This window comes from Malaclemys terrapin, chromosome 2 (assembly GCF_027887155.1).
Source record: "Malaclemys terrapin pileata isolate rMalTer1 chromosome 2, rMalTer1.hap1, whole genome shotgun sequence".
NCBI lineage: Eukaryota > Metazoa > Chordata > Testudines > Emydidae > Malaclemys > Malaclemys terrapin.
In genome coordinates this window covers 233,011,549-233,034,317 of record NC_071506.1, presented here as the reverse complement: position 1 = coordinate 233,034,317, position 22,769 = coordinate 233,011,549, and the positions used below count along the sequence as shown (strand labels likewise).

Genomic DNA, 22,769 nt, shown 5'->3' with positions numbered 1-22,769 from the left:
CAATAGAGTGAGAATGAAATTGTCTCATAATGAGTGGATAATAAGGATTTTATTGAGAGAAAATGGTCTCATGATGCTAAAGACCTGAATGGCAGAGTGAAAGGGGAAATATTTTATATAGTACTGTTACAATAAAAACCACACACATACAATAAAAACAAGCTAAGGATACACTGACAGAAATAATACTGAAATTCATTTCTTCTTACATCAGATAACATTGTTTTAAAAGAGGCTGTGTGTTTTAACAGGGGAGAGGAGGGAGGGAGTGTTGCAAAGTAAAGGAAATTCCATATGCACCATTCCAAGGCAGAAGTTAGTCAAATCTAAAATTGACCTAAAAGGGTCTATATCCTTTCCATTTATTCATTCATTCAGTGCTTAAACTGGGAAGATGCATGTTTCATGGGATAACAGACTCAAGGAAAAATAAATATATACATAAATAGAGCTGAGTTACTAAGGGGCTGACCTCAAACACTGTTTTACCAAACCTGCTAATCCTAGACTATGATAAATACCCCACCACCGCCACCTTTCACAGACCACTTTAAGCACAGCGTGTAGTGGTCTGAGATACATAACCATAGACAACACCAAATGTGATTAAAATATTTTTAAATAAATTATTGTGAAATGAACAAATGTTGCTATCTAAAGATGTGCAACTCCCCTCCCACCCAACAAAACAAAAGAAAACAAGCAAATGAATACACAGATGACGCCTATTAAAAAGTCAGCCCCTACTAAATTGCTAAGACTGAACAGGAACAAGGATGGGAGAGGCGATACATGTGGTGCTATGTGCCCCTCTCACCCAGATTTACTGCTTGGCTTGGACTGAGCATGCTCAGTAACACTGCTGAAGCTGGCTGCCCTCGTTCTCCCCCCCCCCCCATCGGCAGGCACGCCATCTCTGTAGCATCTATGATACCACATAGTGATAACTATTTGGTAACTTTGACAGGTTTCAGTCTCTAAGGTGCCACAAGTACTCCTGTTCTTTTATTTGGTAACTGTTGATTTTTAGTGGCTACTACCAAAGGTGTATTTGCAGCTCACACTAGCCACTGTGAAAACATCAACAACAAAAAATAAGCTTAATAGAAAAAGCAATGAAACTGTGCTTCAGACACATTATTGGCAATAGAAACTAACAGGGCAGCAGAAGAAAACCTATTCAGCCTAATATGTATAGCATCCAAAATGACTATTAAAGAAAATCATTTATAAAGGACAGATTTAGAAAAGCATAGTAGTAAAACAGTGAGCACTGTCATATTATGCACAATTATCATTGTAAAGTGTAAGGCAAAAATCAGCATGTAAAGAATTATGCCTCTAAAGCTTTAGAGAACTTGGTAAATAAACACAAAATAATTGTATAAATAATAATAGCCTGAAAGCATATTTTGAAATTGAAAAAAATATAATTTTAAATTGTTTAATAATTATTCTTATTTACTTGTAATACAGCAGCAACTAGAGGCCCCAATCAAGATTAGGGCCCTATTGTACTATGCACTGTATAAACACAATTAAAAAAAACCCATCATCAAAGAGCTTACAATTTAAGTAGACAAGACGAAGGGAAGGAGGGGAAATAGCAGTAGAGAGAAGGGCAAGTCACTTCACAAGACTACATAGAATGCCAGTGGCAGAATTGGGAATAGAACCTAGATGTGATGCCCTGTCCCTAGATCACAGTGCCTCTATTATAGGCCTTATTTTCAAATTATGCTACATATTTTTAATTCTCACACCCTACCCTTTCAAGGTACGTATTATTTCAATTTTACAACTTGAAAAACCTAGGTTGTTAAAGTCAATTTTTTAAAAACCGTCCATTAAATTTGGGTGTTTCAATTTCTGGGTGCCCTGCTTGGGAGACCAATGACCTGATTTTAGACGGATGTTCATCAGCAGCTCACAATGACTGAAAATTATGGTCCAAGTCAGTGTCGGAGCTGAGATTAGAATAAAGACATTCTTACTCTTTTGCACAATCCACTAGATCATGCTTCCTATTGCTTGGCATGTTGAGCAGGTCTAGTTGACAAGGTGATTAAAATACTAACTGTTTTCAGCTACTTGTCTACACTAGCGCTGCTACTGGTGGAGCTTTATGAAAAGATAGCAATAAGGGAAGGTATCTCAGCGTATTCAATGCCTATGAAAGTATATGTATAAAATACTGTGTTTAAAATAAGCTGGAGATGGTAGTATAAAAATATTCTGTACAACCTAGGAAAATAGAATAGTAACATGTTTGTACAGAGTAATAGACATGAATGGATATTAACTAAGCAATTATATCTTTAAAGCCAGAGATCATAAAGCAAAGAGGCAAAAACAACCACTGGAGATTAAAAAAAAAGGTGAAAAATATTTTATTCAGTGTATGTACAGTAGTGTACAAAGTACTTTACCTGCTTTAGGAACTACCAAATAGGTAGATTTAACAAAAAACAAGTCAATCTCTGTAGGCAAGATATAAAAATTCCTTTCAAAACTCAATAATTGCTGCTGCTTACCAAGATAACTGTGGGTAAGCGGAAGTTGTTTCCTTGGTAATCAGCATGTTTGTTTTCTGATTCATTCCCTGATGCTAGAAACCGGCATTGTCCCAACCACACAGGAAGAAAGACCAGAGGCAATGGATGTGGTCTAATTAGGTTGCAACTGTATTCATTTAACATACTTGGGAATATGTGGCAATAAATTGTACAATGCAGATCATCATTTCCTTAACATAAGAACATAAGAAAGGCCGTACCAGGTCAGACCAAAAGTCCGTCTAGTCCAGTATCCTGTCTACCGACAGTGGCCAATGCCAGGTGCCCCAGAGGGAGTGAACCTAACAGGCAATGATCAAGTGATCTCTCTCCTGCCATCCATCTCCACCCTCTGACAGACAGAGGCTAGGGACACCATTCCTTACCCATCCTGGCTAATAGCCATTGATGGACTTAACCACCATGAATTTATCCAGTTCTCTTTTAAACTCTGTTATAGTTCTAGCCTTCACAACCTCCTCAGGTAAGGAGTTCCACAAGTTGACTGTGCGCTGCGTGAAGAAGAACTTCCTTTTATTTGTTTTAAACCTGCTGCCTATTAATTTCATTTGATGACCCCTAGTTCTTGTATTATGGGAATAAGTAAATAACTTTTCCTTATCCACTTTCTCCACATCACTCATGATTTTATATACCTCTATCATATCCCCCCTTAGTCTCCTCTTTTCCAAGCTGAAGAGTCCTAGCCTCTTTAATCTCTCCTCATATGGGACCCATTCCAAACCCTTAATCATTTTAGTTGCCCTTTTCTGAACCTTTTCTAGTGCCAGTATATCTTTTTTGAGATGAGGAGACCACATCTGTACGCAGTATTCGAGATGAGGGCGTACCATCGATTTATATAAGGGCAATAATATATTCTCAGTCTTATTCTCTATCCCCTTTTTAATGATTCCTAACATCCAGTTTGCTTTTTTGACCACCTCTGCACATTGCGTGGACATTTTCAGAGAACTAGACATGATGACTCCAAGATCTTTTTCCTGACTTGTTGTAGCTAAATTAGCCCCCATCATATTTTATGTATAGTTGGGGTTATTTTTTCCAATGTGCATTACTTTACATTTATTTCATTTGCCATTTTGTTGCCCAATCACTTAGTTTTGTGAGATCTTTCTGAAGTTCTTCACAGTCTGCTTTGGACTTAACTATCTTTAGCAGTTTAGTATCATCTGTAAACTTTGCCACCTCACTGTTTACCCCTTTCTCCAGATCATTTATGAATAAGTTGAATAGGATCGGTCCGAGGACTGACCCTTGGGGAACACCACTAGTTACCCCTCTCCATTCTGAGAATTTACCATTAATTCCTACCCTTTGTTCCCTGTCTTTTAACCAGTTCTCAATCCATGAAAGGACCTTCCTTTTTATCCCATGGCAGCTTAATTTTACATAAGAGCCTTTGGTGAGGGACCTTTCTGGAAATCTAAGTACACTATGTCCACTGGTTCCCCCTTGTCCACATGTTTGTTGACCCCTTCAAAGAATTCTAATAGATTAGTAAGACACGATTTCCCTTTACAGAAACCATGTTGACTATTGCTCAACAGTTTATGTTTTTCTATGTGTCGGACAATTTTATTCTTAACTATTGTTTCAACTAATTTGCCCGGTACAGACGTTAGACTTACCAGTCTGTAATTGCCAGGATCACCTCTAGAGCCCTTTTTAAATATTGGCGTTACATTAGCTAACTTCCAGTCATTGAGTACAGAAGCCGATTTAAAGGACAGGTTACAAACCTTAGTTAACAGTTCCGCAACTTCACATTTGAGTTCTTTCAGAACTCTTGGGTGAATGCCATCTGGTCCCGGTGACTTGTTAATGTTAAGTTTATCAATTAATTCCAAAACCTCCTCTCGTGACACTTCAATCCGTGACAGTTCCTCAGATTTGTCACCTACAAAAGCCAGCTCACGTTTGGGAATCTCCCTAACATCCTCAGCTGTGAAGACTGAAGCAAAGAATCAATTTATTTTCTCCGCAATGACTTTATCGTCTTTAAGCGCTCCTATGGTATCTCGATCATCAAGGGGTCCCACTGGTTGCTTAGCAGGCTTCCTGCTTCTGATGTATTTAAAAAACATTTTGTTATTACCTTTGGAGTTTTTGGCTAGCCATTCTTCAAACTCCTCTTTGGCTTTTCTTATTATTTTCTTGCACTTAATTTGGCAGCATTTATGCTCCTTTCTATTTGCCTCACTAGGATTTGACTTCCACTTTTTAAAGGAAGTCTTTTTATCTCTCACTGCTTCTTTTACATGGTTGTTAAGCCACGGTGGCTCTTTTTTAGTTCTTTTACTGTGTTTCTTAATTTGGGGTATACATTGAAGTTGGACCTCTATTATGGTGTCTTTAAAAAGCGCCCACGCAGCTTGCAGGGATTTCACTTTAGTCACTGTACCTTTTAACTTCTGTTTAACTAACCCCCTCATTTTTGCATAGTTCCCCCTTTTGAAATTAAATGCCACAGTGTTGAGCTGATGAGATGTTCTTCCCACCACAGGAATGTTGAATGCTATTGTATTATGGTCACTATTTCCAAGCGGTCCTGCTATAGTTACCTCTTGGACCAGCTCCTGCGCTCCACTCAGGACTAAATCTAGAGTTGCCTCTCCCCTTGTGGGTTCCCATACCAGCTGCTCCATGAAGCAGTCATTTAAAGTATCGAGAAATTGTATCTCTGCATTTCGTCCTGAAGTGAAATGTTCCCAGTCAATATGGGGATAATTGAAGTCCCCCACTATTATTGAGTTCTTAATTTTGATAGCCTCTCTAATTTCCCTTAGCATTTCATCATCACTATCACTGTCCTGGTCAGGTGGTCGATAATAGATCCCTAATGTTATATTCTTATTAGAGCATGAAATTTCTATCCATAGAGATTCTATGGAACATGTGGATTTGCTCAAGATTTTTACTTCATTTGATTGTACATTTTCTTTCACATATAGTGCCACTCCCCCCACCCCCGCACGACCTGTTCTGTCCTTCCGATATATTTTGTACCCCTTAATTGTTTCTATCTATTTGGGAAGTTGCTGTCAGCCCTCCTGCTTCACAACCTGGACCCAGCCAGCCTGTTTCTGGGACCCAACCACCCAGCCCTTGTATGAGGGATTAGGAGCCCCAACCCAACTTTTTTAGGCTTTTTTAGGGGGTGCCTCCCCCGAAATCCACTTCCAACTCCTATTTATCAGGGAACTGTATCCCCTCTGTAATGACTACCTGCACTGGGCACCTGCCACACCTGTTACCTACTAAGTTGCAACATCTTGACCTCACCTCCTTACCTAACTCACTAGGTCACCGACCTATTGTGGGAAAGACAAAAAAACCCACTCTGGTTCAGTCAATCTGGTGGTCAGGTAAAAATTCCTTCTCAGTCCTCCCCAAAAAGGCAACTAACGCAAGCACAGGGAAGATCATAAAATCTGGTTCTACTCTGATCCCTGGGTGGGGAAAGGGTGATTCTGGTCAGTGATTGAGAGAGTTCCAGAATGCAGGGGTATAAATACTAACCCCTTTCCCAACGTGGGGATGGGTCAGTGCCTCTCCCTAGTCCAGCCACTTCCTGTTCCCCCCTTGGCTCCACTCAGGTAAGTCTATCCCCCTTTCCCACTCCCTTGTAATCCAAGAGCAGTAGGAAGCCTTAAAGGTGTCCTGTCCTCTTTTCCTGACACCCAAAGAATCACCACATTTTATAGATTTCAGTGCCAGAAGGGACCAAAGACTCCAAAGTGATAAAGATTCCACCACATCCCTAGGTAAGGAGTTCCAATGGTTAATTACCCTCACATAATTTCTAGTCTAAATTTATCTAGCTTCAGCTTCCAACCATTGGATTTATTATGTCTTTGTCTGCGAGATTACAAAGCCCTGTATCAAAAAGTCTTTTCCCCTAGAGATATTTAGAGACCATGACCAAGTCACCTCTTTATCTTCCATTGGATAAACAAAAGTTTGAGCTTCTTTAATCTCTGTAAGGCAGATTGTAAAGACCTCATATCATTCTTGTAACTCCTTCCTGAACCTTTTCCAATTTGTCATCGTCCATTTTAAAATATAGACACCGGAACTGGACACAGCATTCCAGTAATGGTCTCACTAATGCCATATACTCCTTCCAGCCATTGAATCTCAATTGCTTCCACACTGGGGAATTTGTGATGTTAGAAACCTCAGATTATAACACCACTGTAAAAATCAGGCAGGAGCAAAAGGCTAATTACACAGTAGAAAACTGCTTACACAAGCATTCTGATAAGTATCAATGATGAGACTAAAAGGCACTTAAGATAGCATTATGCTAATGGTTAAAATTATATAAACAGGCCCCAATCTTGCATACTCTTACACACATGTAACTTTATTCCCATGAGTAATCCTATTGATTTCAATAAGAATGTGAATAAGTAGTTTCAGGATTGGGGCACTTCTTTCTTTTCTCCAAACAGTTATAAGTTCTCAAAATAATTACCAAGTGTACTGAAATATCTCAGGCTTATTTTTACACTCAACCTAATTTTTCTTGCAAAGTTTAGTACAACTCTGTTTTTATTGGGGGTGGGAGTGGATGTTTGGTGTTTTGTTTTATTTATTATACTTTTTTGTTGTTATATATTTTTGAGCTGCTCTATCCTCTCTGAGAACTCAATCATAGTTAACAAAATTCTGAAAACTGGTAGAAAAACTTCAAACTACTCAATGAGGACAAGGGCCTTATGTTGCTTGAGGAAATGTGGCAGATAAACAGTAACTATAGCTATTTTAAATATCCAATGCAAAGGATGGGTAGGAGCAGCAGCACAACTAGTCAATTACAGGGGAGGGAGTAATTGCAAGGAAGCTTCAAAGCATCAAGCAGGAGTTGTGGGAACCTGCTACAGGAACAGTGGTTTCCTAAGTGGTGTTTAAGTAGCACAGAAAATAGGCATCAGTGCCACCTCAGATTAGAAATTGAATAGGTTTTAATTTGACAAAGTTAGTCCACTTGGTGCCTTGGCTGGATGGTGACTGTGGATTAATAAAGTGCAACTATTTAATTTCATTCCTCCAGCACAGCACAGCACAGCATTGAAAAAGAGGTTTACTGGAATACTTCCCCCAATTCTGCAAACACCTGATCACAACATGAGTCCAGGATAAAAGCACAAGTTCTATACACTGCCTAGAACTCTATGCTTGTATGGCTCTTAGAAACAAATGTTACTGCTGTACTTTCAATTTCCCATGTAGATATTTTCCTTTAAAATAGATCAGTCTTCGTTAAATCGGTATTATTTTGATTACTTACCTCCTGGTAGGAGTTGGGGCTTGCTTTTAACTAAGGGAATACAATGGGAGATTTTGTTGCTGAATGACGTAAAGAGATGTTCACTGAAATCATCGGGCAGCTCGGCTTCCAGAAAGGTCTTCATGAACAGCCTGAAACCTTCTAAATCAATTGTCTAAAGTTTAAAAAAAATAAAAATAAAAACACCTTTAACTTCAGGCATTTCAGGATAAATCTAATATTAAATGAATTTTGGTTATTGGTTGAAATAGTAGAAAAACTTTAATAATATACATTTATAAAATATGACAATCACACAGTTTTAACTCACATAACTACAATTTTTTATTAATGTTTCAAAAATTCACAGCCCTTAAAACTCCACCTACAGTATTTGGCCCTGATTCTTATTTACTTTAAGGCTCATTTCTACAAATCTGGTAAATTACATTCACTCCCACTTTATGGCCCCCTTACACTACCAGAATGCTGTAAAGGGGCCTCAGCGTAAGTGAGAACCAACCCCTTTGTCTTGAGGACTTCCAATAGCAAAAATTTTCACATGTTGACTATATAGCATTATATAAACAAAAGTTTCCTTGTGATTTTTGCCATTTAATTTAATTTGTTCTTGTATTCTACAGCAAAGTAAAATGGAGAGACTAATCAGCCCATATTGTTGCTTTCATTTTGGTGATACAGTACTATCAGTTATTAAATGAACAGTAAAAGCTCACAATTACATTTTATCCTACTAAGTAATATAGAGTGACCCTGAGATTAAAGATGGCATGGAACAGATCAAAAGATTTTGAGATATTACAATTACTGTGTCATAACTGTATACTTATCACTGGAGTTACAGTGTTAGGTCAGTGATAATATCAAAAAAGCAGCGTATCATTATTTCTTAAATTAATATAAAGGATAGATGATGTTGCCTACCTTTGTTTCTATATCATAAATAAGGCTGCGAGTCTGTCACGGACATCACTGATTCCGTGACTTTCCAGGACCTCCATGACTTCTACAGCAGCTGATGTGGCTGAGCCGGGGGCCAACTGAGCAGCTCGGACAGCCCCTGGACCAGCCACATCAACTGCTGCAAGGGCATTCTCAGGCCACTACACCCTCCCTCACCAGCAGTAGGAGGAGTTTGGGTGTGGGAGGGGGCTCGGGGATGGGGCAGAGGCACGGGACAGGGTGAGGGCTCTGGGCAGCACTTACTTCAGGGGGTTTCCCGGAAGCGGCAACATGTCCCTCCCTCAGCTCCTAGGCAGAGGTGTGGCCAGGCAGCTCTACGCACTGCCTCTGCCCATAGGCACCGCCCCTGCAATTCCCATTGGCCGTGATTCCCAGACAATGGGAGCTGCGGAGCCAGGGCTTGGGACAGGAGCAGCGCACGGAGCCCCTGGCTGTACCTCTGTCTAGAAGCTGAGGGAGGGACATGTTGCCAATTCCGGGGACCCACACAGAGCTGGGTAGGGAGCCTGCCAGTCCCACCAACACCCCCCAGCAGCAGCAGCAGGGGTCCCGGGTCACGTGCTGCCACCCACTCTCCCAGCACCAACACCAACTTTTGTCCTCTTCAGTAAGTTTTTGTTGTGCACATATTTCAAGTCTGATTACCTTTTCCAGAGATGAAGAGATCTATGAAGCTTGAAATCTTGCTTTCTTCAACAGAAGTTGGTCCAAAAAAAAAAATTATTAGCTCACCCACGTTGTATCTCATATAGCCTGGGAACAACACAGCTACACTAACTGCAAACAACTTATTCACACCTCTAATATGACTGAAGTCAACAGGACAAATAACCTAAGGACTTTTCACTAAAGTATTGAAGAATCAAGCTATATGTTTGTGTTGTACTTATGTTATATAATGTTACTTTAGTGCTACAGAAGTCATATGTAAATAATGTAGCATCTGTGGTTTGCAAATCTACTAGCCCCCAAGTAAGTCCCTTTATCACATACTATATTGCTATACATCTGCCAGTAAGACATCCTGTCTCTCATTTCTGAAATAATAAAGGTATAGGCAGACTCTGTTGTTTAAAATAAACCACTCTGTATAAATATTTTAAGCAGCAAGGTTCTAGATTTACTATGAACGAATTATGGTGAGCCTGAGGACTAAAATGTACTGCTGAGATGTGGCTATAAAGGATCATTCATTGTTGAGATGTCAACTCCCACCTCCGACTGGCCCAAGATGCCAGCCTCCATTGCCAACCGTTAAATTTTCATATAAGCATCTTTGTGCTTTTTCCCATGTTGCCCCTCATGCTTGGGAGGCTGTGATCACAAGCACGCCTATATTCTCACCCTGCACAATGTTGTAATAATCTTTGTATAAAATATGCCTTGTGAGGTATCATTTGAAAGCTAGTAACTTGCTGGTCAATAATACCATGGTGAAATGTATGTAGCAACATTATATGTAAAATTATGAAATCCCCCTATATGATGTTATTAGCACACGTCCAAAACCACAAAGCCCTAGAACATAAAACCGGCCATAGTGGGTCAGACCAATGGTCCATCTAGCCCGGTATCCGACTGTGGCCACTGCCAGGTGTTTCAGAGGGAATGAACAGAACAGATAATCATCAAGTGAACTATCTTCCCCAGTCACCCACTCCCAGCTTCTGGCAAAACAGATGCTAGGGACACTTTTGCCCAGGCAGAAGTTGTTAAACAGGTCTATTCTAAACAAAGAAATGTGTATTCATCCCAATTTACATATGAGTAGTAAACAGGGTCCATGAGACAGTAGGGAGAGGAAATGGCAGGAAACAAAGCAAAATTTGCATCTCATCAAACACAGGTGGGAAGAAAGAGCATGACGCCTCCTTTACCACTTGACTTTTGCTTTGAGAGAGAAGCTTCAGAAGAATTTACTTCAAAGTTTGACTGGACAATAAGCAAGAGGGGCAGAGAACCCAGAGGTATCTCTCTCTATCTCTAAGAAGAGAAAGGCACCAGCACCTTTGGGATTCTGGGGGAGAGAAAGGTCATCTTAATCAAAGCCTTGAACCAAAGCTTGCTAGATTAAATTTTAGACTTTTAGATGCGTGTTTTCACTTTTATTTGCTGGTAACCATTTCTAACTTTATCTCATACTTGAATTCACTTAAAATCCTATCTTCTTGTGTTAAACTGTTTTATTTTTTTAATCTAAGGCAATCCAGTGCTGTGTTTAAGCTAAATTGTTTGGTTACTCCAGTTAAAGTAGCAAACTGTTGAATATTGACTCTTTACAGGAGCAAGAAACCTTTAATATCTGAACTGTCCAGAAGAGGAATGGACAGTGAAGAACACACAATTTTGGGAAAATTTGGGACTGGGAGTATGTTGGGGTCATCCTGCAAATAGTAACCAAGGCTTGTGCAAGCTGTCATGTGACTGGTGTGTTGCTGGCTGGCTGCTGGACCAGGTCTGCAACTATACACAGACATTCAGGGTGAGACCTGCATGCTGGTAGGCTGTTTGTGCATGGCCCAGGTTGAGAGCTACAACAGTAAAGCATTGTTAGGCACCCACAGTTGTGGGGCAGGCAGTGCCACAACCCCTCACAGACCTGGACTCTGCTCCGGAATGGGACACAGGCGCTCCCTGTAAATATCAACAAAGCAGCTTCACCATCCTCCTTGAAATCCCTCCTCAAATGCCCTGCATAATGGGCCCCCCTGCATAATGGGGCCCATGACAAGGGCTCCTAGGCACTATAACAACATCATACCGGATGCATGATGTTATTAGCACATGTCCAAAGCCACAAAGCCCTAGAATATAAGAACGGCCATACTGGGTCAGACCAATGGTCTATCTAGCCCAGTATCCTGTCTTCCAAGTGGCCAATGCCAGGTCAAACCTATTTCCAGGTTACATGAAAATAGTGCAGTATAAAAGATACAATAAATAAGTATACATACATTAGGCTAGCACCTCAGTTCCAGCTGAGCTCAACTTGTCCCAGGAGCTTCCAGCAGCCTCCAGTGCAACAAAGAAGAATAGTGTAGGGACAGCTATGCCAGCTCTACAGCACTGAAGGACAACCGTATGCTAGAGGAATCCTCAGGTAGGGATTTATGCATGGAAGCAGTGCAAATCAGATTTAATGAGGCCAAGAATCTGGCCCATATTATTTACAGTTGCAATAAGGCAATAAGAAAATCATTACCAGAAAACTAAATTACACTGGACAAGAAACATACACAAAGCTCCACCTTGATCCATGCCACATGTACGAAAATAAATTAAAAATTACATTATATATTGCCCACATTTAAGCTAATTTGTCAGATACTTAAGACATATGCAGTTGTAAGCCAATTTATCCTCAATGCAAACATATAAGCTTTACACATCTTCATACCAGCATCTTCCAAAGACATTTATCATTACTACAGGTGATTTAAGACCAGCATCCAAACTTTAAATACAGATTTGTGCTTGTCTTGCAATCTTGTACATTCCTACGGTCAATTGAGAGTTCTGTTCCTAAGATGTCAGATGCTATTTTCTGCAAAGTCTATTTTTATTTGAGGACTAGTGGGCTGACAAATGTCACCTGCACTCTTTTTTCTCCCTCACCAAACTCTAGGGATCCTCCTCCCACTGCGTGCCACCCCAACAGACAAGTGAATTGATAAAGTAGGAGTGTCAGACATACATAGGCGCAATTTTCCATTTGTTCTTTTTCTCTAATGTTACTTCTTTCTCTTTTCTTCTAGCTCATCAACTGAACTACTGGTATGTAAAAAAACAACTGATAAAAAAAATATTCCGTACTGAAATATTATGGGACAAAATTTTCAAATGGAAAAGTAAACAGTGCACCCAAAAGTCAGTATGCAGCTGCTGTGCTTACAAAACTAATATTTGCAGACAACTTATTATCTGATAGGTCTGTGAAACACTAGTGGAAGATTTTCCACAAACCTTTGCACTAACATTTCCATCATTTCCTTTCCTGTGATTTAAAGTACTGAACATTTCAAGGGCTCAATTCATTGTTCAGATACTGGCTTCTCATATTCACGTCAAGCTCATAATTTCATAGTTTCACCATTTTACAATTTCAAAAAAATCACAGGGACTTGACAATGTAGACCTCTTTGAAAATGTTGACTTGTGAAGAGATGACAGGGAATTGAAAATACAAAGCACCATGTAGTCACACACATACATGCACAAACAACATTATATACAAACATGCAGGAATGGAAACGTCCATGGTTACATGTATTCTGGTTCCACACACCAGAAGGGCACCAGAACTTGTATTAGGTATTGTGCCCCCAAATTCCCTATGAAGCTGTCTAGCCAGGTGAAAGGGTCAAGCAGGAGCTATCAGAGCATCTATTGCAGCTGTCAGATAACTTTTTGGGGGAACTACATAAGGGCTACCTTGAGTTTACTATGAAGGCTGAGATCAGATCTTGAAGGAAGTCCCTCCACAGGGATCCTGACAGAAAGCCTAATATGTGCAGAAAAGGCTACCCATGAGAAAGGTGGTACTCTCATCCTTACCAACTTGCTTGAAGCTGGACAGGCCTCTGGTGGTTGTAACCATGTGTTCTGAGTTGCTTGCTCATTTTGAATATATATTTGTTAAGAAAGCCAACTTTGTATAATACAGAACTATAAAATTAAAAGGGATGTTCGATTTCATAGGTATTAAAAATTCCTAGCCATTTTCAATCACATTCTCAAGTTACTGATGTGGTAAACAATTCCATTTTCCAGTTCTCTCTGAACACTATATAAATTATTGATAAAATATGATTTTCCCCTCCCTCTTTTTAAATCTGATGCGTCATTTTATTTTTACTTTATTTTAGTGCTTTCATAACACGAGAGGTTATATAAATAAATATGGAGAGGTAGCATGGTTATAGAAAATAATAGGATGTTTCTTCATTATAAAAATTAGTCCAAGAAAAACATCCTTCTTAAAAACCACAAGTTTATAAGGAGCAGCTCCTTTAGGATCCATACAATCATTGGCTCCTACTTCCACATTTCTGTAGTATATCCTTCTCCGACAGTGAAGACAGAGAAATTAACACATCTTCGCCCATTAACTTCATCACTGGTACCTGCCTGAATATGAGTGGGTCTCTAAGGGCACAGCTTCACTGGTAATGTTAAAGTGCTGTTGGAGCAGCGCTTTAACATGGCTTGTGTAATCGTGGCATAGCTCTCCCAGCACTCTAAAAAAACCACCCCCACTAGGGAAATAGCTACCAGTGATGGGAGCGTGGCTAGTTTGTTCCATTTTACTTTTGCTCCTCTCCATGTCTCACAGCACACGGAAGTGTAGAGCTCAGAGAAATTTATTGTTCCATTATATGAGGATTTATGCAAGTGACTCCAACTAGTATTAACAAGAGTTAGCCTGACATAGACTCCTGCACTGAACAGATGCCACAAGGCTCTAATATTCATATAGCTTTAGCTATATCCGGATATTAAGCATACATAACTCCTGCTGATTTAAATGGGATTTCTATATGCAGAACAAGATATGGCCATTAGACAAAATTTTGCTCCCCTGTGGAATTTTTTTCTTTAATGATAGATAATAAGAGTTTTTGATCATGGCATATAACATTTAATATCTGACAGTTACACATTTGTACACAATAGGTAATTTTATTGGGGCTAAATGGCAGGGCCGGCTCCAGGGGTTTGGCCGCCCCAAGAAGCCAAAACAAACAAACAAACAAAAAGCCGCGATCGCGATCTGTGGCGGCAATTCGGGGGGAGGTTCTTCACTCCCAGGTAAAATAACTCCTGGAGTTCTCCCGTTTGCTGGTTGTAGCATTTGGTGTAGGGACATGTAATGGCATGTCTACACTGAAAGAAAAAGTTGTGTTCTGTGTCAAATTGTCTGAAGACTGTGAGCACTAACCTCAGGTGTGAACTCCTCAGCCACCACAACAGCCTTAACATGGAGTCATATGGACTCTCCTATCTTGCCACCCAGGCAAGCCTGCCTTTGTGATAAATGATCCCTTACACCAAAAATCACAATAATATTCAGGTTGCTCCCATTCCTAAAGGACCAGTCATTTACCCCAGGTCACCCTAGATCTCTCATCAAAGGCAACACTTGTAGCCAATCCAATATTAAACTAACTAAAGGTTTATTAACTGGAAAAAGAAATGAGAGTTATTCACAAGGTTCAAGCGGGTAAGCATACACACTAACGAGTGAATTGCAGTTTTAGGTTCCAAAAAGTAATAAAAGGTGTTGTAAAGCGCAAGCTCTATATGTCCTTTAGGACTAACTTAGGTATGTTTAGAAACATTGCCCTCTCCAAACATACCCTATGAGGGAGAGGGCAGAGGAGAAACTTGTTAGTTGTCTTTTGCTCACCCGAGCACAAAAGCTACTATTGTGGGTGGGCTGCAGAAAAGGCTGGACAATAAGGTCCCTCACTCTTCACCAACTCATTGTCCTTGTAAAGGGGATTAGGTACAATCTAGTGCTTCAGAATTCATCTTTAACACAAATAATTTTTAAAATATCATCATACTCCCTTGGTTGTTTCTTTTTTCAAAACTGTATGTAGTATTTCAACATAAGCCCCTTTGTATCCATTGTCATGTAAATGGAAAATGGAAGTCATTACACATTCCATCCTATTTTCATGAAATATACGTTTATTTCAGTAAATAAGATAATTCCAAGTACTGTATAATTAGGACAACGATGTTAAAATACAATTTTCAGTTAAGTGCTTGTTTAATTATACATTAACCTGCCTGTTCTCCAGTTGGTGCCAAGCACATAAAGTATAATTGGTATTAACCTAGTGATGGTGATAGCATTTTTTTTTTAAACAGTATATGGGTCCAATACTTGAAAAATATTGTGATGTCACAGACCAAGACTTTGCAGGGTCTATGTGCACTACTATGCACAGACTTAGTACTCTCAGAAGTACACGTTAGTAAAGCTGGAGCACTAGTCACAGCTGTAGCTAAGAATGCCTAAGCATTTCCAATATAAGCCCAATTTTTAAATCATTCTTAAATTTCCACTTTGGGCAGAGCCTGGATCTGGAAAAGATGCAAACGTTATTCTATGGTTTTGAAGTATGAAGGGAGCTAATAAAATAGACATTACCCATTAAATAAGAAGTTGAAAGTATTATTGTTTGTTTTTGTTTTTTTAAACTGTACTAGTATGGAAATGGATAGGGGTAGAAAGTGGAAATTTATTATGGAAATTGCCCTTACTGAGCGTTGCATTTGAGTATTGGGATGAATGTGTTCTCCTAGCATTTCCTGAATTAAATATTTAGGGTGTTGGTTTTTTTTAATAAAATTATGGAATATATTTTAAAGGTTTTAGCTACAAATATAAATGTCATTATTTACCACATAAGTAGAAACCAAATTCTGGCCATTGTGGTGCAGGTGTTAGCACAGCAAAATCAGAGTTAGTGTATGCCCATACATAGACTGCTCCTTGCATATTTGAGCACTGCTTCTTGGGAACAGTCTATGTATGGCCACACAATAATTGTGATTTTGCTGAGTTAATATGCACCAAAATGAGCTAGAATTGGACTCCTATTATGTGGCAGATGATGACATTGGCATTTGTAACTAAAAATATTTTTAATATATTCCTACTGGGAACATAAATCACATATACAGAATAAGATGTATAATTGCCATTACCACACCAATGCACAGACCACACACACACCAATGTCGTCACTCTAGGAGCACACACAGAGTGACATGTCTGCTGGTTTTGCTGGTGTCAGATAATGTATTAGAAACTCTGGCTCATAAGTTTCCTCTGCAGAGGTGTTTTCTATTACATGCCCATGCGAATATAGCTGCCAGAATTTTGGCCTGTATGTTTCCAAATAAAAAAAGTAAATACTGGTTACCTGCCTTTTGTAACTGTTGTTCTTCGAGATGTGTTGATCATGTCGATTCCATTCTAGATGTGTGCGCACCCACATGCACAGTTGTTGGAGACTTTTGCCTCAGCAGTATCCGTAGGGTCGGCTATGGTGCTCCTTTGAGTGCTGTGCTCACGTATCGGTATATTAGGTGCCACCAACCTCCTTCTTGCCGGCAACTCCAACAGAGAGGTAGGAGGGCAGGTAATGGAATGGACATGAGCAACAAATCTTGAAGAACAACAGTTACAAAAGGTAGGCAACTGTTTCTTCTTCGAGTTCTTGCTCATATCAATTCTATTCTAGGTGACTCACAACCAGTATCCTCGGAGGTGGGCTTGGAGTCCAAAGTCTAACGGCTTGCAGTACTGCTCTACCGAAGCCAGCATTGTCCCGAGCCTGCTGAGTAAGAGCATAATGGGACGTGAATGTATGGACGGACGACCAGGTGGCCACCCTACAGATGTCCTGGATGGGCACTTGGGCCAGGAAAGCTGCCGAAGAGACCTGGGTCCTGGTCAAGTGGGTGGTTACACTTGCCGGAGGTAGTACCTTTGCCTGATCATAGCAGCAGTGAATGCAGGCAGTAATCCAAGAAGAAATTCTTTGAGTGGACACTGGAAGAACTTTTATTCTGTTGGCCACCGTGATGAACAATTGCCTCAACTTGCGGAATGGCTTTGTTCTTTCAATGTAGAAGGCTAAAGCCCTCCTGACATCTAGGGAATGCAGCCAACGCTCCTCCACCAACTTATGTGGCTTTGGAAAAAAGACAGGTTAGTAAATGTCCTGGCCCATATGAAACTGTGAAACCACCTTGGGCAGGAACACCAGGTGTGGCCACAGCTGGACCTTGTCTTTGTAAAAGACCATATAGGATGGTTCCAAGGTGAACGCCCTAATCTCAGAGACCTGGTGGGTAGATGTTACTGCAACCAGGAATGCAACCTTTCAGGACAGGAGAAGGAGAGAGCAGGAAGCCAGAGGCTCGAAGGGGGGGGTCCTGTTAGCTGTGACAGCATGAGATTCAGGTCCCACGGAGAAATGGGATCCCTGATGTGTGGGTAAAGGCGCTCGAGGCCCTTAAGAAACCTAGCAGTCATATCCTGAGCGAAAAATCGACCTACCCTCAAACGGCGGATGGAAGGTCTAGATAGCAGCTAAGTGGACCTGGATAGATGAAAGGGATAGGCCTTGGAGTCTGAGCTGTAGAAGGTAGTCCAGGATTAACTGCAGCGAGGCTCACTCTGGCCGAATGCCTTTATCTGAGGTCCAGCAGGCAAACCGCTTCCATTTGGCCAGGTAGGTTGCTCTGGTGGAGGGCTTTCTGCTGCCCAACAGAACTTGTTGGACACCGGCCGAGCACTGCTGCTCCTCCGCATTTAACCATGCAGTAGCCAAGCCCGTGAGGTGAAGTGCTGCCAGGTTTGGACTGCTGTGGTTCTGGGACAGCAGGTCCAGCCTGAGTGATAGCTGCAATGGAGCAGCCACCAAGAGGTTCAGAACTGTGCTGAACCAGTGCTGGAGCGGCCAAGCCGGTGCTATGAGGATCACTTACACATTATCCTGCTTGATCTTCATGAGGACCCTGTGGATCAATGGTATTGGGGAAGAAGGCTTACAACAGAGCCCCTGACCATGGAAGCAGAAAGGCGTTCGACAGGAGGAGGGCCCTCAAGCAGATATCCTGCTCCTTTTACGTTCTAGGGTGAAAGGTTTTACAGATTCTACACTTGTCCTTTCTATGGGACTTCCCCAGGCACTTCAAATAGCTGTCATGGGGGATCACTATTAGGCATCAGCCTGCTGCATGACAAGCATGGTTTGAAGCGGGAGAGTGGGATATGCCCTGCTCCGGGGCAAAGTTCCAGCCGGGACTCTAACTGCAAAACTAACCTAACGCTTAACTTAATCGCTAACTAAGTACCTACAAACTATATACAAAGGAGATAGACAATGGCTGTAAAAAACCACTAATGCTCTTGCGATGGAAGACTAGAGCGCCAACAAACCATCACGGGTGGTAAGAAGGAACTGAGAGGGCGTAGGGTTGGCAGCACCTAATATACCGATGCATGAGCGCGGCACTCAAGGGGGCTCCGCAGCTGACCCTATGGATAACGCTAAAGAAAGTCTCTGACAACTGTGCACATGGGCGCAAACACACCTAGAATGGATTTGACATGAGCAAACACTCGAAGAAGAACAAAGCTTCATAACGTTTAACGGAAATGGTTTGTCTCCTCAGAGAAGTCAATTCAACAGGATACACTAGAGTAGGATGGAAAAATCTTCATAGTTCCAGTGATGCAGGGTTCTGAGGACTAGTCACACCGCAACCCTATGCCTGAATTATGTTTATGCAAAAAAGTGTCATTGCATGAAATCATGCATTATAATAACATGAGAAATGAGAAAGTAACAAATGATATAGATTATAAGATCTGATATAAGTGGTACTGGTTTAAATCTGGAGTTACCTAATCAACCTCTGTGGATTTACAACATGATCTGCTTAATTCAGAGAAGAATCTGGCCATTAGTAATTATTATTTATAGTTTTCAGTAGGAAAGTTAGTGTTGCTACACTAATTCACAACTTAATTAATCCATCCCCAACGAACAGCGGTAGCTATGTCAGTGGGAGAACCTTATTCACACCCCTGAGGGTACATCTACACTACAGGGGGGAGTCGATTTAAGATACGCAAATTCAGCTATGTGAATAGCGTAGCTGAATTCGACGTATCGCAGCCGACTTACCCCGCTGTGAGGATGGCGGCAAAATCGACTTCTGCGGCTTTCTGTCGGCGGCGCTTACTCCCACCTCCGCTGGTGGAGTAAGAGCGCCGATTTGGGGATCGATTGTCGCGTCCCAACGGGACGCGATAAATCGATCCCCGAGAGGTCGATTTCTACCCGCCGATTCAGGCGGGTAGTGTAGACCTAGCCTGAGTGACATAAGTTATACCGACGTAAGTGGTAGTGTAGACATAGCCTAAGTGTTAACACAAATATAATGATCATGTGCATACATAAAGGGGAGAACAGACTGTTTGCCATGGAGACAGCTGGAAATTACAATTACCATGGAGGATTGGGAAAGGGGGATATATACGGTTTTAGAATAACTGTATGAATGAAAGGGATTAAGCTGATAACTGCGGAAGCTCAGACTGTTTCAAACCATTCCCCTGCCTGTGAAGACAGTGCCAAAATCCAGTGATAGCTTGAGTTTGGATAATTTTTAATTTCATTTCATTTTGATAAAATTCTTGAAAAATTTCATATTATAAAAGTATGTTATTACAGCCATATTACCTTGCAAACTAACTGTAATGAAATTTCCTTTACAGTGAAACCTGCATAGATGATCCAAATTTTTCAGCCTTTTTCAGTGACAGATTTGCTACCTCTGATTTTTAATGAAAAATAAATATACAAATAAGGTATGTGAATACTTATATTTCTTACTCATGTCTTGAAAATTGCTAAGACTTACAAGTTGGCAAATCACCCTCAGTATTTCATCTTGTGAGTGACTGATTTTCTGGGAGCTTTAAGTACGGTGGGCCCAAATTACCATTGTCCTGCACCTTATATGGTAATTTATACCAGTGCAAAGTGAGCGTAAAATGTTACCACTTTGATTTGGCAGTAATTTACATCCACTTTGCACTAGTGTAAAACAATGTACAAGGTGTAGGGCAGTGATGAATCTGGCCCTTTACCCCCTTGCTTTGGTTCCCTTCACATTCAGAAATATATCCACTTCAAACCAGTGGAGCTATGTTAATCTGATCCAACTAGGGTTGTGCTTTTTATGATATTTTCTAAGACAAATTATTGTATTTGAAATAGATAGTAAAAGGGGTGGCTTATAAGGTCAGTGTGAAAGATATGAGTGATGGCATCTGCCCAATAGTGATGTTCCGGGGTGATGCCAGAAAAGATGGTTTCTGGTTTGTGTTACTAAAAAGGGCCCCAGGTCACATCCAATGGTTGGCCAATGACTGTAAGTATTATGATTGGAGGGAGTGTTTTTCGTATGTTGTTTTATCGGGGAAATACTTAAATATCACCCACATATCATTGCACAAGTGCAGAACTGTAGCACAAAGCCATCATCGTGAAAACAGAAAGGGATGGAATATATTGTACAATAGAATGAAAAATAGAAAAGCAACAAATATATATTGAGAAAATATTTTAACCAGTATTTCCTAATGCAACCTGAATAAACCTTAATTCAATTAAATTAATTTAGAGATTCTACCAAAGTCTGGTCACTACCTGTAATTTCACAGATAATATCCATTAGAGGAAAATACAGTAGGCCTACCATGTATCTGAACAGAAAATACAACGCGTTGTAGAACTGCCTACAAGCACTGAACAGTGCTTTTTCAGCCAACATATATAAATGGATATAAACCAGACATCATAATACAGTACCAGAGAAGCATCTGTTTAGTGTCTCCAGCTTTCTCATTTTATAGAAGAAATGTTTCAAAATTAGGGATGGAGTTTTCTAAAGAATGCAAATTTATGAAACTATGAGGCAGAATGAGGAAAAAAATTCCCCTGCTGACATCTTCCAACCATTCCCAAAAGCATTCTAAAAAAAAAATAATAATAATTGTATCATAATCTTGCAAGATGTTCATGTTCTCTAAAAATCCTAAAGTTTTCTTAATTTATTACTAGTAATAAACAAACAGTGCTGCAGGATGGGAGAAAAATATCAATAATATCTTACAAGTACGAAAGGGTATGTCAGAGGCTCCTTACAAACACATATAATGTGACAGTATTTGACACGTATTATCTGTCACTGTTCAGGGCAACTGCACCTGTATTCCTCTTCTATGGTCCAGAAGAGCACCCACTCTAGGCTCCCAGCTCTGACCTCAGACGTCACCTCTTTTGCGCAGAGACCCTCATCTCTCCCCCTTCTGACTGGGGTATTTCCAGGATGAACAGTTCCTTGTCTACATGGTGATAACCTCTAGCAAGGCAAAATGCCTAAATGGCCACCATCTGCACTGTTCTTTTTCTTCAGAGATTAACAACAGTGTATTTGCCAGCAGTTAAGTTACCATACAGCCCTTTATAAGCAAACACATTTATTCTTAAGGTGAGGCATTACAAAGAACACACATTAAAAACAATAAGAGAACCTACATACATACTTAAAAGCCTGTCAGGGATCACCCCCTCACTCCAACAAGGTTGATTAATCCTTCAAACCCCGCACAAGGGTTTTTTCCTGTGGCCACATATTCATCACAGCTTCAGCTCAGAACAGGCACCCTTATGACTCTGAGGTCTGGTCTATACTACCCGCCTGAATCGGCGGGTAGAAATCGACCTCTCGGGGATCGATTTATCGCGTCCCGTCGGGACGCGACAATCGATCCCCAAATCGGCGCTCTAACTCCACCAGCGGAGGTGGTAGTAAGCGCCGCCGACAAAAAGCGGCAGAAGTCGATTTTGCCGCCGTCCTCACAACGGGGTAAGTCGGCTGCAATATGTCGAATTCAGCTATGCTATTCACGTAGCTGAATTTGCGTATCTTAAATCGACTCCCCGCTGTAGTGTAGATGTACCCTGTGAGTCACTCTTTTATCCTGTTTGGGTCTTTGAAACCACCATGAATAGGTAATCAGCCAAACAAAGGTCCTCCACCTTCAGGGTGAAGCTTCAAAAAGCTCAGTTCTTGCATAACCAGGGGAGATTCATTTGCATTCACGTCCCCTAGAGGTTTTCTGGGAAACCGATTTAATTTTAAGAGTTCACTCTTGGTTTAGGCCACTGTTCAAGCCCATTGTTCAAGAGATTCCTCTGAAGCTCAGAACACTTCCCAACATTTACATCAGCCAAGTATTTTAGATAAATTACATATACTCCACCAGAGAAGTAGATCGCATCATGGAACAGGCCCCCCCGATTACGCCAAGAGAACTTTCTTCAATACAGAAA

The 22,769-nt window shown here is 40.7% G+C and overlaps 1 protein-coding gene across 1 annotated transcript in view; it reads right to left on the bottom strand.

The window, feature by feature from the left end:
* Positions 1–22,769, bottom strand: part of DGKB (diacylglycerol kinase beta) — a 465,349-nt gene that overhangs the window by 377,818 nt on the left and 64,762 nt on the right. Inside the window, exon 4 of the mRNA XM_054021197.1 lies at positions 7,873–8,026. Within this exon, the coding sequence (XP_053877172.1) occupies positions 7,873–8,026 (154 nt within the window). The remainder of the gene's footprint in view (positions 1–7,872; positions 8,027–22,769) is intronic.